This window comes from Artibeus jamaicensis, unplaced genomic scaffold (genome assembly GCF_021234435.1).
Source record: "Artibeus jamaicensis isolate MK-2021 breed Jamaican fruit bat unplaced genomic scaffold, CSHL_Jam_final contig_320, whole genome shotgun sequence".
Classification (NCBI taxonomy): domain Eukaryota; kingdom Metazoa; phylum Chordata; class Mammalia; order Chiroptera; family Phyllostomidae; genus Artibeus; species Artibeus jamaicensis.
This window is the reverse complement of record NW_026521753.1, coordinates 3,518,762-3,536,409: the sequence shown is the minus strand read 5'-3', so window position 1 is coordinate 3,536,409 and position 17,648 is coordinate 3,518,762. Positions and strand designations below refer to the sequence as shown.

The 17,648-nt window shown below is 36.4% G+C and overlaps 1 protein-coding gene across 2 annotated transcripts in view; it reads left to right on the top strand.

Moving 5' to 3' along the window:
* XRN2 (5'-3' exoribonuclease 2) overlaps nucleotides 1-17,648 on the top strand; it is a 121,023-nt gene that overhangs the window by 79,012 nt on the left and 24,363 nt on the right. For both annotated transcript variants that reach the window (XM_037138247.2, XM_053663525.1), the window contains 3 exons: nucleotides 8,835-8,903; nucleotides 8,994-9,125; nucleotides 11,443-11,570. In XM_037138247.2, coding sequence (XP_036994142.1) covers nucleotides 8,835-8,903; nucleotides 8,994-9,125; nucleotides 11,443-11,570 — 329 coding nt within the window. The remainder of the gene's footprint in view (nucleotides 1-8,834; nucleotides 8,904-8,993; nucleotides 9,126-11,442; nucleotides 11,571-17,648) is intronic.

Sequence of the window (17,648 nt, the reverse complement as noted above, 5' to 3'; positions counted from 1 at the left end):
ATATACACACACACACACACACACACACACACACGCCCTTGTTTGCCTTAGACCCAGTGTTCCTTTCCCCTTGCCAGTTCTCCTGGCTCATTTCTCCTTTTGGTCCCTGGACCTGCTGTTTTCTCAGTTCCTAGATTTAGGAGCTCATTATATACCTTGTCTTCTCACTTTACATCACTCCCTGCCTGTTTAGATTTTACTTATTTACTTTTAGAGAGAGGGAAAGGGGAAAGGAGTGAGAAAAAGAGGGAGAGAAACATGCAAGAGATTACATGGATTGGTTGCCTATCACATGCCCCAACTGGGGACCTGGCCTGCAACTCACATATTTGCCCTGACTGGGAATTGAACTAGCACCCCTTCTGTTTGCAGGCTGGTGCTCAGTCCACTGAGCCACACCAGCTAGGGCATCCCAGTAAGCCTGTTTTGTACTCTCCTCCTGGATTACTATACTGATCTCCCAGCTGATTCATTTGATTCCACCCTTCCCACTGAAAGTATTTGTATGTGATCGGAGGCTGTTTGGTTTTTTTTTTTTCCCTTAAAGACTATCACCCTTTAGAAATCTTTGGTTACTCTCTAGTTCTGATAGGATTACATTCTTGCTTTCTCAAGGCCTGCCATAATTTAGCAGAGCTGTACTTTTGTGCCTGAATGCCCACAGTTCCTCAAGGATATCCCCTTACCCACTGGGATCCCTTTAGTATCCCATTGACCTTTGTACCTTCCTCCCATAGTTTGGAATGCTATAAATGGATTATCTTTATTGTTCTTTTTATCAGTATCATTGTCAGGTTTTAGCATAGTCCTAAACTTAAGTAAAAGCTCAATTATTCAGTGTTGGAATTAGTGCTTGCCAAAGTCTTCTAGGAGCCCAAATTTATTTCTTCAGAAAAGTGTTTCTCAAGAACTTTGTATTCACCTTTGGATGGATCAGGCAGAGAGGTATAGAATGTTACATCTTTTCAAGTAGAGTTTTTAAAAACACAAATGTTTGTGAAGTTGGGTATGTTTGTTTCTTTGTCTTTGTTTTTTAATGTAACTATTAACTGTAGTTGATTTGTAAGGCTTGTGGTTGGCAAACAGATAACTTCGAAATCCAAAGCCTGAAAGAACTAGAGTTTAGTAACAGACTTAATGGTTGAACTTGGGAGGGTTTAACTTTGACTGCATCTAATACTTCGTAGGACACTGAACTGGTTAACATTTTCTCCTAGAAAGTCAGAGAAAATGTCTTAAATCCTATAAACTCTTTTAGTGTTTTTGAAATGTCAGGTATTTTAATCAAAGCTTTCTCTGCAAAAAACAGGTTGCATTGGTATGCTGATTTAGCATTAATTACAGAATGTACCAGGGAAGGGTAGAGTGAAAATTAAACTTGATACTTGGAGCTTTCTGCTTTCTTTGTGAAGTGTGCTAACACTGTCAAACAATAATAGTACTTAAAAGAGCATTTCTAAGGATAATTCTTAAAGTGAATTGAATTGGGAAAAGGTGGTATGCATTCTAATCCTTTTCTATTGAGATTATAGTATATTGTTCTTGCAAACAATTTTAAAGTGCTGCTTGTTGTACAGATAAAAGCACTGTTCAGTTTCCTTATTTTCAACCATGCTTCAGTTTTAAATTTATATTTATTTTGTCCTTGGTGTGTTTATTAAGACAGTTATCTGATTAAAATAATAGGAAGTTACCTGCCAAGGAAGGGATCCTTTATGCTGCTCCTGGGTCAGAGCTGAGCTGGTGGATAGAACCTTATGCCTGGTGTGTCAGCATTATTCCACCTAGAAGAAAACATTAAACATGTTTCTCCCGTATACCAAATGAGATGAAACTATATTAAAGTCAAGACACAGTTTTCTTACCTCAGCTGGGAAGCCTATTCAATCCACAGTCTGTTCTGTTAACTCGTTTTTTCCCTGAGAGCCCTTCTGTCTTATCTCAGTGTTATCTCTCTCCTGATAAACTCTCCATATTTAATCATTTTTGTTTCTAGTGGTAGAAATTTGTCAATGAGTAATCTGTATTGTTTCCCCTTTATGATTTCCAGTATTTTTATTTCTATACTTACTTAAAAATAAAATTACTGTCATTACTTTTAATCCTCTACCTATACAAATTTAAATTATATAAATCTAAAAAATGACAGCTTCAAAAGTTTGGATAAGATGAAAGTTACCCTTTTGGTTTTGCTTAATGGGTTCCTGCCTAGTATACCTCTCTCACTTTTTGAGGTTTGTTTAAGTTGTAGCTTTTATTATCACACTGGAAAAAATAGTTGAATTGTGCTCTAGCTTCCTTTGTTACTTATTTTGTTATTTTTAAAAGCAGTAGTAGTTCTAAGTATGTATTTTTGGAAACAAATCAAAATGCTAAAAATCTCTTAACCAGTGAAAGTTTAGCTCATTTTAGGAGAGAGTGAGAGTAAGTCTTCACATTGTTTTCAAAGATCCAATAAAAAAGAATGCTTTAATCTTTGAGATCATTAATTGTGTCCCTTGTCCTTTTAGTAGGAACCTCCAAACTTCCTTTTCTGTCTCCTAATGGTTTGTACCATGTTGATAATGTAGAACATTCTGTTGAGTATGGTTCAGAGGGGATCTAAGAGAGATAAAGAGATTGTTTTCCTGTTAGCTTGGAAATATTTCTCATTTCAGAGCATGAGCATAAATAATAGAATTTTTAAAACTTTTATTGAGGAATAATTGACGTTCAGTAAACTGCACATGTTTGGGAAATAAGTGGATTTGTTTTCCCAAGCATTAGTTTCAGCTATTTTACTAAATTTCTTGTTATAACCATTGTCCTTCAGAAAAGATTATCCCTGTGACCCCAAGATTATCTCTTCTCCTGGGAGCTTGTTGCTTTGGCTGTCTCCTTCATTTTCTTAGTTTAGGCTCTTTTCTCTGCATGACTTGCAGATCTTCATCTTGAGCCCTCACCTGAATGTGCTCTTCATTTCATTGCCAGCCCTGCCATTTCTTTTGCTTGCTCAACATTTCCACAGGTTGAAATGCTCCAAAAGGAGCTTCAAGCACATGTTGAATCTCCTTTTGGTTCTCTCCTCCTGCTGCTGGGTAGTTCTTTCTGAATTGCATCTTTGATTGCTTTTACTCCCTTACCAATATCTTGAAGTTTAGTCCTTCACGACTGGGGTCCCACCTGAGAGTTGAGTCTGAGAAGTTAAAGAATTTGTTGTAGGTGCCCTGGCTGGTGTAGCTCAGTGGATTGAGCATGGGCCTGTGAAGCAAAGGGTCGCTGGTTCAATTCCCAGTCAGGGCACATGCCTGGGTTGCAGGCCAGGTCCCCATAGGGGACACATGAGAGGCAACCACACATTGTTGTTTCTCTCCCACTCTTTCTCCTTCCCTTCCCCTCTCTCTAAAAATAAATAAAATCTTTTTTAAAAAAGCTTAGAAACTAAAAAAAAAAAAAAGTATTTGTTGTATGTAATCAGTTTTTGTCCAGTGCCTCTAGAATGATAATTAGTTAAATATCTTCTTGGGAACATAGAGGATGTAGTCACTCAAATCATTTTTTGAGGGCTTAATTCTTTCCCCAGTTCCCATTAAGAAGGCTGCTCCAATAAAACTGAGTAACTCCTTGGTCCTGGGACCTCTTTCTGTGTCTTTGTTCCATTATTTCTTCTGCCATTCTATAACCATAATCTTTTAGATGATGGTGTTTTCCTTAGTCCCAGGTAACAGAATTCCCTTATCCCACTGCTTTCCACACATGCCTTTAGCCCACACTCACAAAGACTTGCATGTGGAAGGCCTATGCACACACATGCTTTGACTCAGCACCTTTTCTGTGTGTATTCCTTGTGCGAAAGTATTTCTCCACTTTATTCCTTATAAATGTTATTAAACATTTCCTATTTTCTTTCTTTTTTAAAATATTTTATTTATTTATTTTTAGAGAGAGGGGAGGGGAAGAGGAAAGAGTGGGAGAGAAACATCAATGTGTAGTTGCCTCTCATGTGTCCCCTACTGGGGACCTGGCCTGCAACCCAGGCATGTGCCCTGACTGGGAATCGAACCAGCGACCCTTTGCTTCACAGGCCCGTGCTCAATCCACTGAGCTACACCAGCCAGGGCTGCTATTTTCTTTATTAGAAGAGAAGGCAGGCTCAATGTGTGTAGACCTCCACTCCTACCATGAGACCATATACGTAGCAAGCACAATAAAAGTTTGGTAGACTGCTGAAAAGTCCTGCTGAAACAGATAACTGCTTTGATACACTTTAGTTGCAAGTCTTGCTTTATTACCAAATTTCTCTCTTTAATTTGTATTTGCAAAGCACTAATAAGCCCAACTACTTAACTACTGTTTTCTCTATCACCCTCTTAAAACTTCAACACTCCCTGTCTTGACTTGCCTTGACTAAGCCATGTAGCCCAGTAGAGAACATTTGAGTTAAAGACTGTTACTAGTAAAAAGTGAGTTGTAAGAGGAACAGATTGAGCAAGTGAAGTGTTGCTTGTTTGTTCTTGAGCTCATAGCACTTTTATTATAAATGAAGCTATTTTGTGTACTTAAAATATATAGTTAAATCCTACTGTAAAAAATTTCTTTATAACAGATGGGTCATAATAATTTAAAGTGCAGTATTTGAATAGAATAAAAGTTAGCCATCTAAAATGTCAACCAGTTCACTAAACCTTTTTAAAATAATTTGTAACCATTGGAGGAATTTTGTAAAATATAAAAAGGAACAAAGAAGGAAAGGATATGGTTGATTGTACACAGAATGTTACTGGTCACTTTTTGCTAAATATATGTCTAGTCTCTTGTATATTTTTCCCATGTCATTGTTCTATTACTAAAATGTTTAACAACTAAGTATTTTGTTTTTAGGAAAAACCATAGTTTCTATAACCAGTCTGCCATTATTCACGAACTTAGGATTTATAGTTTTTCCATATTATGAACACTGATGTAACGAAGTATAAATCAGACCCACACCCAGAGTTCTAGAGAGGCTTTACTGTGTCATAAGGAAGACTGTGTACTTACCAAACATTAGGATAGACTTATACAACCAGAGAGGAAGTTGGACCCAGCTTGTTATCCTCGGAGTCTGAGTGTACATCTTTATAAAATAAGTCATTGTGTTGTAAAGCTTTCAAAAACATAGTAGAGCAGGATATAGGGTTCGACTGGAAACTTTACTGTTTTCCCCCACAGATTATTTTTGTATAAATTTTGATTTTTTAACTGTTTATATTAGTGTTTTCATCTGTCCCTATTGCAAAGAGATGATCTTTTCTAGAATGCTAGAGAGAGAGGCTTTGCCAGGGACTCAACAAAATGAAAGGTGTTTTCATGATATTATAAACCTCTTAAGTCTGTTTCCTTTGTTTTTTAAATATATATCATTGGTTAGGTTATTACACTTGTCCCATTTTTTCCTACCCTTATTCCCTTCCACCCTGCATTCCCCCTCCCTCCACCCTTCCCCGCCTCCCCACTTAGTTCATGTCCATGGGTTGTACATATAAGTTCCATTTTTTATACTATTCTCAACCTTCACGTCCATGGATTGTACATATAAGTTCCATTTTTTATACTATTCTCAACCTCCCCCTGTCTATTTTGTACCTACCATTTATGCTTCTTATTCCCTGTACATTTTCCCCATTCTCCCCCTCCCCACTGATAACCCTCCATGTGATCTCCATTTCTGTGATTATCTTCCTGTTCTAGGTGTTTGCTCAGTTTGTTTTTGTTTGGGGCTTTTTGTTTGTTTGTTTGGTTGGTTTTAGGTTCACTTGTTGATAGTTGTGTTTGTTGTCATTTTACCCTTTCTATTCTTGATCTTCTTTGTCTTAGATAAGTCCCTTCAACATTTCATATAACAAGGGCTTGGTGATGATGAATTTCTTTAACTTGACCATATCTGGGTAACACTTTATTGGCCTTTCCATTGTAAATGATAGCTTTGCTGGATATAGTAATCTTGAACATAGGTCCTTGCCCTTCATGACTTTGAATACTTCTTTCTAGCCCCTTCTTGCCTGCAAGGTTTCTTTTGAGAAATCAGCTGATAGTCTTATGGGAATTCCTTTGTAGGTAACTGTCTCCTTTTCTCTGCTTATAAGATTTTCTCCTTATCTTTAATCTTGGATAGTATAATTATGATGTGCCTTGGTGTGTACTTGGGGTCCAACTTTGGGACTCTCTGAGCTTCCTGAACTAACTGGAAGTCTTGTTTCCTTTGCCATGTTAGGAAAGTTCTCCATAATTTTTTCAAATAAGTTTTCAGTTTGTTGCTCTTCCTCTTTTCCTTCTGGCACCCATATGGTTTGGATGTTGGAACATTTAAAGTTGTCCTAGAGGTTCCTAAGCCTTTCCCCATTTTTTTGAATTCTTATTTTTTCATTTTATTCTGGTTAGATGTTTCTTCCTTCTCCAAATGGTTGAGTTGAGTCCTGGTTTCCTTCCCTTTACTGCTGGCTCCCTGTCCATTTTCCATTATTTCACTTTTCATAGCCTTCACTTTTTTCTCTCTATATATTTTTTTTTTACCATACTTAGCCATTTCTGTGAGTATCATGATTACCAGTGTTTTGAGCTCTGCATCTGATAGGTTGGCTATCTCTTTGGGCTTAGTTCTATTTTTGTAGCTTGGATCTGTTCTTTCATTGGGGCCTTTTTTTTTGGTCTCAGCACACCTGTTATGCAGTAAGGCAGAGAGCCTTAGGCGTTTTCCAGGGCTGGTAACCCACTCACTGTTGTTGCACTGTATGTGGGGGAGGAGTCCGAGAGAGAACAGTACCATTCGCTCCGCCCTTTGTGGCTTTCAGTCACTTCCCCCAACACTTACAAGCAAACTGGGCCCTTCTCATGCTGATTCCCAGGTGGATGGGTTTGTGTACCTTTTAGGACCCAGTGGGTCTCTCCAAGGAACACTCCTGTGAGACTGGGAGTTTCCCCTGCCACCGCAATCCCCATAGATGTTTACAGTCAGAGGTTTTGAGGCTTTGTCTCCCTGTCCTGGAACCCTGGGTTGCATGGTCTGTAACACTCCCTAGTTGTTTATCTGCATACAAACGTGGGACTGCCTGGTCAGCCAGCCACAGCCTCATCTGGTCTGCCAGACACTGCCTTGCCTGCCCGGATATTTCAGCCACCACCTTGCAGTGAGTCCTGTTTGCCCTGACGGCACTTCTCCGCCCCTCCTACTGTTACCGAACAAGAGGATGAGGACCGAGGGAGGGGTAACACAATATTTGGCCCACCTAGGGATGCCCAAAACTGCTATACAACAGGGGCCCCTCCCGAAAACAAAATACTAAAATCTACTGGGCCCTTCTGTCCGCCGCCAATTGGAAAGACATCTCTTAATGCCAGAGATTTGTGAAAAGGAAACAAAATGTTTATTTAATGCTATTCAGGCCTAATGCCTCCACTAAAATATTAAAGTCCTTTAGGTTGTACACCTACACCCACACAGCGTTCCCTTCTCCCACTGTCCCAACTCTGGGTACCGTAAATCAGGAAAAGAGCACACGTCTGTGTTGCAGGCCGCTGGCACCGTCAGCTGTGTCACTGTGCAGGATCTCGAGTTAATCCAAAGTACTGTGGTACCCTCTCATGGTCTACTGGCAAGAGTCCTTTGTACCCAGTTCCAGTCAAAGTCTCTGTTGCTTTTCAGGCCCCGCGGCCAAAGGGGGCACCCCAAAGCCGCGTGGGCCTCTTCTACCAAAGCTGCAGGAGTCCGCACTCCACCAAAAGCATGTGGCTTTCTTCTTCACCTGGCTGCAGGGATCTCCCTTCTGGCAAAGCTGCGTGGTTCTTCCCTTTCACCTGGGAAAGAGGGGGTCCACACCCTGCCAAAACCACGTGGCTCCCTCTTTTACCTCACCAAGAGGGGGTCCTCACTCTGCTGAAACCTCGTGGCTCTCCTTCATCTGGCCAAGCGGGGACCCTTCATGTCTCGGAGCCAGTCTTTTCCAAGCTTTCACCTAGGCGCTCTCACTCCGGAGCGCAGCCCCTAGTTACATTCTGAGTCCAAGCCCTTCTCCCTCAGGAGAGCAGCCCCTAGTTCCCATCTTGAGTCCCCCTAGTTCCATCCTCAGTCCCTGCTACTCCCCTCTCCCTTCTTCCTGGCCCCAAACTTGGCCACTGCTATTTTCCATATCTATGAAACCAGTTAAAGGTTATAGATATGTTAAACAACCATTCCAGAGGTTAGCTGCAAAACTGTTGCTATGCAAAACAGCTCTCAATGGCCTGGCTCCATTCATCCCTTCCCCCTGGGGGGGGGGGTGAGGACATCTTATATGTCTCTCCAATATTCCTATACACTTTGAATTCTGGACACCATTCCAAATCTTTTTTTTTTGGGGGGGCCCCCCTGGCTGCACCCTGTATCACTACCAGTCTGGATAAATGTTTCTTCTTTAACCTTTAACTCCTTCGTTGTCAGACTTACACACAGTTTGATTTCCTGGCAGTTCTCGTTAATTGTTGTTTCTCAATTTGTTGTTGCCCTTCTTTTGGTTGTGCAAGAAGGCAAAGTGTACCTACCTGTTTCTAGGATTATATTTTCTTCAGAATTGAGGCAGTGTTTATCATATATCTGTGATCACCCACAGTTAGGTAGAACATGACTTTTTTCATAGGAAGTTTCACGAAAGCTGTGTTTTTTAGGAATTAGGGGCAATTTAGTGAAGATGATATTTATTGACTGAAATAATTTTTGGAGAAGACTTTTGAATTTTAGTTATTCTATTTAAAAATGAGAGGTACCTCAGTTTATGTGATGGTTAAGTCGGGTTGATATAATAATATTATTAAATTGTATATTGTTTATTGTTTTTTTCTAGTATTAATTTTAAAGACCCACAGTTTGCTGAAGATTACATTTTTAAAGCTGTAATTCTTCCAGGAGCAAGGTAAAAACAATGCAGTTATAAAATATAAACTATCTAGTTTTTTTTACGAACAACATTTTTCCTGTAACTCTCACATTTTGAAATGGTCAGAAAACCAGCACCAGTATTGAAACCTAGTGACTGGGAAAAATCCAGCAATGGACGGCAGTGGAAGCCCCAGCTCAGCTTTAATCGGGACCGGCGACCTGTCCACCTGGATCAGGCAGCATTCAGGACTTTGGGGTGAGTGGTAGGTTTCTGTCCTTTGTGTATTTTGCTTTTTCTGAACTACCCACAAAACATTAAATTGGCATTTATACCACAGATACATACTTAAGAGACTATTAAATACAACTTTTTTTTGCAGATATTTTAATGAATTTTATACTTGCCTGGTTTTTTTTCTGTTTTTAAAATTCACTACTGTTTCTTTGGTTTACGTATCACTTTATTTGTTGATTGTGAATTCTATTGTTTCCTCTTAAAATTTTTTTATCTTTCTGACAGTTATTTCAAGAGAATAAAACATTTTCTTTATCCTCAAGAAAGTTTTAGCTGAATTAATTCCTTAAAAGTGTTAATCAATACATTAGTACACAAAACCACCTGTCTTCTAGATTTTTATGTAACCACTATTCAAACAGTGATATTTCATTGTTGCTTGAATTTTCATTCCTTTGCCTATTAGATTGAGTCTCTTAATATGTTTACTAGTAATTTGTATTTCCTCTTCAGGGAATTTCAGATTTATTTTTTACACATTGCTGTTATTAGCTATTGAATTGTCTTTTTCCTAGCTACAGGAAAAACTATATGTAGACAGGGGACTTTGAAATAATAACAGGTAAAAGGCTGAAATTGAAAGAGCAGACTGGGGGAAATATTAATGAGCTGTTGTTTATGTATTAATGATAACACATAAATATATATCTCCAATTCATAGGAAAACCTTAAGATTCAAAATCGGATTTGGGCATTAGGTCATTAGCATATATTTTATATAGTGAATAGTAAGGGACAGTGAGTGGGCATAATAGTTAAGAGCATGGGTTTTGGATCTTAAATGTCTGTATTTAAATGTCTTTTCTAACACTTGATATTTTGTACATGCCTCCATTTCTTGTGTGTAAAATGGGAATAATTATTATTCCTAACTCAGGAATTTGTAGTGATGATTAAGTAAGCTAATAGCTATCAAGTGCTAAGGATAGTTCCTCAATACTGGAAATGTTAGCTTGGGTGGTTGGTTGTTTTGGAAGTCTTTATTCCTAATAGTAAAAGAAATGCAAATTTAAAATATTCTTAAGATATCTTTTTGCATTATTTCAACTGTTTGCTTAAGCAACATAAGAAGTACTTCTAAATGGAGTTATGAGTTCTGAAGATAGCCTTAACTTTGATCCAAATTTCTAATTCTTGAAATTTATCCTGAAAAAAATAATTTTAAAGGAGCATAAAGTTATCTGCCTAATCACCTCTAAAGTATTGTTATCTGTAATACTAGTACTATATGAAAGTAATGGTTTAGTAAGTAAGATATGAGACATAAACATTGTAAAGTATTGTATAGTTATACATATTACAGATTGTGAACACTATGAAAGATAGGGAAATGTTTGATATAGTATGTTGAAAATAGCATGATACAGAGTAGTAGTGTATATATAGTTGGCCGTCTTGTATCCACAGGTCTCACATTCATGGAGTCAACCAACCCTGGATCAAATATATTGTGGGGAACCCTGGCCAGGTTGGCTCAGTTGGTTGGACCTTCATCCCGTACACCAAAGGGTTGCGGGTGTGATCCCCAGTTGGGAAACGTGTACATTGTGGGTTCGATCCCTGGTTGGGGAGCATATAGGAGGCAACCAATCGATGTTTCTCTGTCATATCAGTGTTTCTTCCTCTATCCCTTCCTCTCTCCCTTCCTCTCTTTCTCTAAAATCAGTAAACATAACCTTGGGTGGGAATTTTAAAAATACATATATTGTGAGGGAAAATCTCCAAAAGTTCCAAAAAGCAAAACTTGAATTTGCCATATGCTAAGTACTACACTGAATCCATGTGAACGAAGTGATTTTATGCATATACCGCTGTAACTTATATACCACTACAGATTATGTAACAAATATTACACCATTTTATGTAAGGGACTCCTTGGATTTTGGTATCCTCGAGGGGTCCAGATCAAAGAAAGCCCCTACATACCAAGGGACATCTGTATAGTGATAGCAGTAGCATGGGTCCTTTAGGACAAAACCGAAATACAATGGAAAAAAAAGAAAAATAGAATCACTTCCTTTTACTTAGTGTACCTAGTAAATATTTAAATGATGAAGAATTGTGGTGTGAGAAATGAACACTTATTGTCACCATTAATATCAATACTGTTTTGAACTTTCGTTAGTAATGTTTGAAAATTGCATTATCTTGATCAGATCTAGTAGTAAAGAGATGGCTACTAGCACTTGTTTAACTTGTGTCACTGTGATGTGATGGCTATATCTAGATATAATTGTTTTTTGTTTTTTTTTTCCCTGGTTGTGGGGTCCTTTTACAGCCATGTTATGCCGAGAGGCTCAGGAACTGGTCTTTACAGCAATACTGCGCCTCCACCCATGACTTACCAGGGTAACATATACAGGCCGCTGTTAAGAGGACAAGCCCAGATTCCAAAACTTATGTCAAGTAAGTTTTTACTAATTTGTTATTTTACATGCTAAGTTAAATATTACCCCCAAAGGTTGGTTTCTAATCTTCATGGCTAAAAAGATTTATTGTATCCACGCAGAAGTAGTGGACTTAAAAACATATTAATTTAGCAGAACTCTAAGAGAGTATGTCATGAAGCCTTCAGATATTTTTATAGTATATATATATGTAGTTAATTGAATATATGAATTGGGATTTATCTTCATTTATAAATCTTTTGAGTTAGTATATGCAAAAAGAGGTATGTGGAATATGTTTCTGTTTATTTCATTAATACAGGTAGTGTGGGGCAACTAAATCACATGTAGTAGATACATAATTAACAACCACTTAATTAAAAGACAGCAGTATCCCTTTATTGAACAACTATATCTTGGAACAACCAAAGATGAAGCCAGGCATTGCTTTAGATAGGATTATGTCTTTAACCCTGTATTTCTGAAAAGACCTTGTTTTTTTCCTGACCTCTTATAACTTGCTTTGTGGACAGAAGTGCTTCAGAAACGATAACCATGAAAATAATTATATGACATTTGGATTGCAGTGGAAAAGGGACAAAATAGTTGAATGTTAATGCTTCATAGACTTTGCATTAAGTTTAAATTGTATCCCATTTAATGTTATTTTTGAGCTCTATGGTTATGTCCCTTTACCAAGGAACTCTATTTTCAAAACCACTTTTTCCATGAAGCCCTTTCTTCTTCATTCCTGGTTGTCTGGTTGCTACCTAACCAGACAATGTCAGCATGGTAAGGGAAGAAATGTTAACATTTGTTAAATCTAAGTATGATATTTTAGTATTTTTCTGAATCTTTGGGCTATCTCATAAAAATTAAATTTAAAAAGGGGGCTCTGTTACTTATGTTGTACATTACATTCCTGTGAATTAACAACTGGAAGTTTGTACATCTTAATTTCTTTTCCTTTCCTGCCCATTTCTCCCACTGCTTTCTTCTCTTACAATCATCAGATTGTTCTTTATATCTATGTTTGTTTCTGTTTTGTTTTTTAGATCCCACATATAAGTGAAATCATATGATATTTGTCATTCTCAGTCTGTCTTATATCACTTAACATAATATCCTCAAAATCCAATCCATGTTGTTGCAAATGGCAATATTTCATTCTTTTTTATGGCTGAGTATTATTCATTGTGTGTGTCACATCCTCTTTATCCATTCATTTATTGATGGACCTAGGTTGCTTTGAAGTGTTTCAGTGAACTTAGGAGTTCATATCTGAACATATCTTTTTGCGTTATTTTCATTTTAATCAAATAAATACCCAGAATTGGAATTGCTGGGTTGTACATCAGCTCTATATCTTCAGTATTTTGAGGAATCACCATAATGTTTTCCATAATGGCTGCTCTAGTTTGCAGTGCCAAATGATTCCCTTTTTCCACATCTTCATCACCACTTATTATTTTTTATACTAGTTTTTGATAGTATTACAGTTTTTGATAGTAGTAATTCCGATAGGTGTGACTTTGATCTTCATTTCCCTGGTGATCTTTGATTTGAACATGTTTTAATGTGTTTAATAGCCATCTCTTTGTCTTCTTTGGATTGTTTGGTTTTGGATGTTGAGTTGTATGAGTTCTTTATATATTTTGGATATTGATCCCCTGATAGGATCAGTCATTTGGAAATACCTTCTCATTCAGTAGCTCTTTCCTTTTTGTCTTGATGGTTTCCTTTACTGTGCAAAAGCTTTTTAGTCTGATGTAATCCCACTTGTTTTTGTTTGCTTTTGTTGCCTTTGCCTAAGGAGAAATATAAAAAAAAGAAAAAGCCTTACAAGACTGATGTCAGAGTTTACTGTCTGTGTTTTCTTCTAGGAGTTTTGTGGTTTTAGGTCTTAGATTTAAGTCTTTAATCCATTGTGTGTTCATTTTTTTATATGATGTAAGAAAGAGGCCTAGTTGCATATATATGTATCTGTTTAGTTTTCTCAACACAATTTATTGAAGAGGTTCTCTTTCCCCAGTTGTATATTCTTGCCCCCCTTTTTGTAGATTAATTGATCACATAATCATTTGTTTATTTTTAGATCTTGTGTTCCATTGATCTGTGTGCCTGTTTTTGTGCCAGTACCACATTGTTTTTGATTACTGTAGCTTTATAATATAATTTGAAATTGGGGAGGATGATACCTCCAACCTTGTTCTTTCTCAAGATTGCTTTGACTGTTTGTTTCTTGTTGTGGTTTCATATAAGTTTTACAATTACTTGTTCTTGTTCTGTGAAAAATGTCATTGGTATTTTAATAGGATTGTATTGAATCTACAGATTGCTTTGGATAATACAAACATTTTAATATCACTTTTTCTAATCCATGAGTACAGTGTTTTCTTCCATTTATATATTTATTTCTTTCATTGGTGTCTTGTAATTTTCAGAGTATAGGTCTTTTACATCCATGTTTAAATTTATTACTCGGGATTTTTTTAAAGGCTTTATTTATTTGTTTGTTTGTTTATTTGTTTATTTATTTATTTAGAGAAGGGAAGGGAGAGAGAAGGAAAAAAGCATCACTGTTTTATTGCGTCTCACATGCTCCCAACTGGGCCAGAACCCAGGCATGTGCCCTGACTGGAAATCAAACTTACAACCCTTTGGTTCAAAGGCCAGCACTAAATCCACTCAGCCATGGCAGCAGGGGTTCCCCACCCCATCTGGGTGTATGTTTTTTAAATCAGTTATAAATTAGATTGTTTTCTTAATTTCTTTTCTAATAGTTTATTAATGGTGTATAGAAACATAGATTTCTGAATAATAATTTTGTATCCTGAAACTTCACTGAATTCATTTATTAGTTTTGATAGTGAAGGGGTGGATTTGGTTGCTATGGCTAGAACTGCTAATACTATGTTGACTAAGAGTGGTGAGAGCAGGCATCTTTGTCTTGTTACTGATCATGGAGAAAAAAAACTTCTACCTTTTTATTATTGAGTATGTTGAGCTTGTTATAGTTGGCCTTTATTATTATGTTGAGGTATGTTCTTTCATACCCACTTTGTTGGGTTTTTATCATAAATTGATGTTAAATTTTAGCAAATGCTCTTTCTGCATCTGTTAAGATGATAATATGATTTTATCCTTTTGTTTATGTGGTTTATCATGTTGATTGACTTGCAGATACTGAATTGTCTGTTTCTGGAATAAATCTCACTTCATCATGATATATGATCTTTTTAGTGTATTGCTGATTTTGCTTTTCTAATATTTTGTTGAAGATTTTTGAATCAGTGTTGATCCAAGGATATTGGCCTATAAATGTTCTTTTTGTAGTGTCTTCTGGTTTTGTATCAGTAATGCTGATCTTTTAGAATGAATTTGGAAGCTTTCTCTCCTCTTCCATTTTTTGGAGTAGCTTCATAAGGCTACCCTTCTTTCACTGTTTGGTAGAATTTACCTGTGAAGCCATTTGATTCCAGACTTCAGTTTGGTGAGAGTTTTTGATTATTGATTCAATTTTGTTTCTAGTAATCGTCCTGTTCAGATTTTCTGTTTCTTCTTAATTCAGTCTTGGGAGATTATGTTTCTAGGAATTTACCCATTCCTTCCAGGTTGTCTAATTTCCTTTCATATAGTGTTCTTTTGTAGTCCTTTCTATGGTTTTGGTTATCAATTCTCATTTCTTATTTTATATTTATTTAGGTCCTCTTTTTTTTTTTTTCCATTGATGAGTGTGGCTCAAGGTTTATCTGTGTTGTTTATCTTTTCAAAACCATTTCTTGGTGTCATTGGTCTTTTGTATTGTTTTTTTAGTCTCTACTCATTTCTTCTGTGACCTTTATTATTTCCTTCCTTCAACTCACTTTGGGCTTTTGTCTTATTTTTCTGGTTTGTTTAGGTGCAAATTTAGATTGTTTATTTGAGATTTTTCTTGTTTCCTGCTGTACACCTGTTTCACAATGAATTTCCCTCTTAGAACCACTTTTGTTGTGTTCAAAGATTTTGGATTATTTTTCTATTTTAGTTTGTCTTAATATATTTTTTAATTTTTTCTTTGATTTCTTCATTAATCCATTCATTGTTTAGTAGCATTTTGTTTAACTGCTGTGTGGTGTTTTATCCTTTTTAAAAAAATTCATAACTAGTTTCATACTGTTGTGATCAGAGGAGCTGGTTGATGTGATTTCAGACTTCTTAAATTTACTGAGATGTGTTTTGTGCCCTGACATGTGTATCCTGGAAAAGGCTTCATGTATTATACTTGAATGTATATTGTGCTGTTTTGGGGAGGAATGTTCTAGAAATACGAAGGCCACTGTTTCCCTGTTGGTTTTTCTGGATGATCTTTTCATTGATGTAAATGAGGTGTTAAAGTCTGTTGTTATTGTATTACCACCAATCTCTCCCTCATGGCTGCTAATATTTGCTTTCTAGTTTAGGTTCTCCTACTTTGGTACCTAGATATATACAAGTGTTAGATCTTCTTGTTGGATTGATCCCTTTATTATTATATAATGTCCTTCTTTGTTTCTTGTTAGTTTTCATTTTAAAGCTATTTTGTCTGATAGGATTGTTGCTACCCCAGTTTTTTGTTTCATTTGCATGAAATGTCTTTTTTCATCTCTTCACTTTTAGTCTATGTACGTCTCTCAATCTGAAGTTAGTCTCTTATAGACTACATATGCTCTTTTCAAAAAAATCCATTCAGCAGCTCCATGCCTTTTGGTTGGAGCATTTAGTCCACCTACATTTAATGTAATTACAGGTAAGTGTTTACTTTGTTTTCTGGTTGTTTTGTAGTTCTCCTTCTCTTGCTCTCTTATACATTGATGTAATGATTGGTTTTTGTTCTTTTTTCTATTTCTGCATATTTGTTAGAGGTTATTGTTTATGGATACCATAAAATTTATATGTAACTAGCTATGTTTATATGTAACTAGCAGCTGAAGTTAATGTTTGCTTAAGTTCAGTGTTCTGAAAGCATTGTATTTTTTACTCACTCTCCTTACCAAATTTGTTTTTGTCATCATATTTTATATCTGTGTGTGTGTATCCCTTAATTTATTCCTATAGTTACACATGATCTTAATACTTTTGTCTTTTAACCTTTGTACTAGGTTTGTAATTGGTCGACCCACTACATCCACTACATTCAATAGATGTTTGCCTGTTAGTTAGGGAGTTTTTCTTTCCTATATTTTAAGTTTTGTGCTTTTTTTGATGAAAGAAGTCCCTTTAATAATTCTTGAAAATCAGATTTAGTGATGAACTCCTTTATCTTTTGCTTGTCTTTTGCTCTTTCTCTCTCTCAGTTCTGAATGATAACCTTGCAGGGTACAGTGTTCTTAACTACAGGTTTCTACCCTTTCACCACTTGCAGTATATAGTGCCATTCCCCTATGAGCTGTAGAGTTTCTGTTGAAAAATCAGGTGATAGTCCTTTGTACATAACTAGCTGTTTATCTCATGATGCTTTAAGAATCTCTTTTCATTTTTAACTTTTGACATTTTAATTATAATGTGTTTTGGTGTGGGCTTTTTAAAAAGTTCATCTTGTTTGGGGTTTTTGTGCTTCCTAGACTTGGATGTCTGTTTTCTTTACCAGGTTAGGTAAGTTTTCAGCCATTATTTTTTGAAATATATATTTTTTGCCCCTTTTTTCTTCTGGGATCCCTGTGATTCAAATATTTGTGCACTTGATGTTGTCCCAAACATGCCTTAAACTCTTCTCATTAAAAAAAAATTTCTTCTTTTGCTGTTCCAATTGGATGATTTCCAGTGGAAAATTGATGGCTCATTCTGTAGCATCTAATCTGCTATTGATTTCCTCTAGAGAACTTTTTTTTTTTTTCATTTCAGCTATTGTTGGTTGGTTCTTCAGTTTTATTGGTTCTTTGGAAGGGGGCAGTATTTTTTATATTTTCTTTCTCTCTGTTGAAGTTTTCACTGAGATCATCTGTTCTTCTCCCAAGTTCATTGACCATTTTTATAAGCATTGTTTTGAACTCTTTATCAAATATTGCTTGTCTCCATTTCAGTTAGCTCACTCTTAGGTTTATTCCTCCTCTTGTATTGGGAACCTATTTCTATGTCT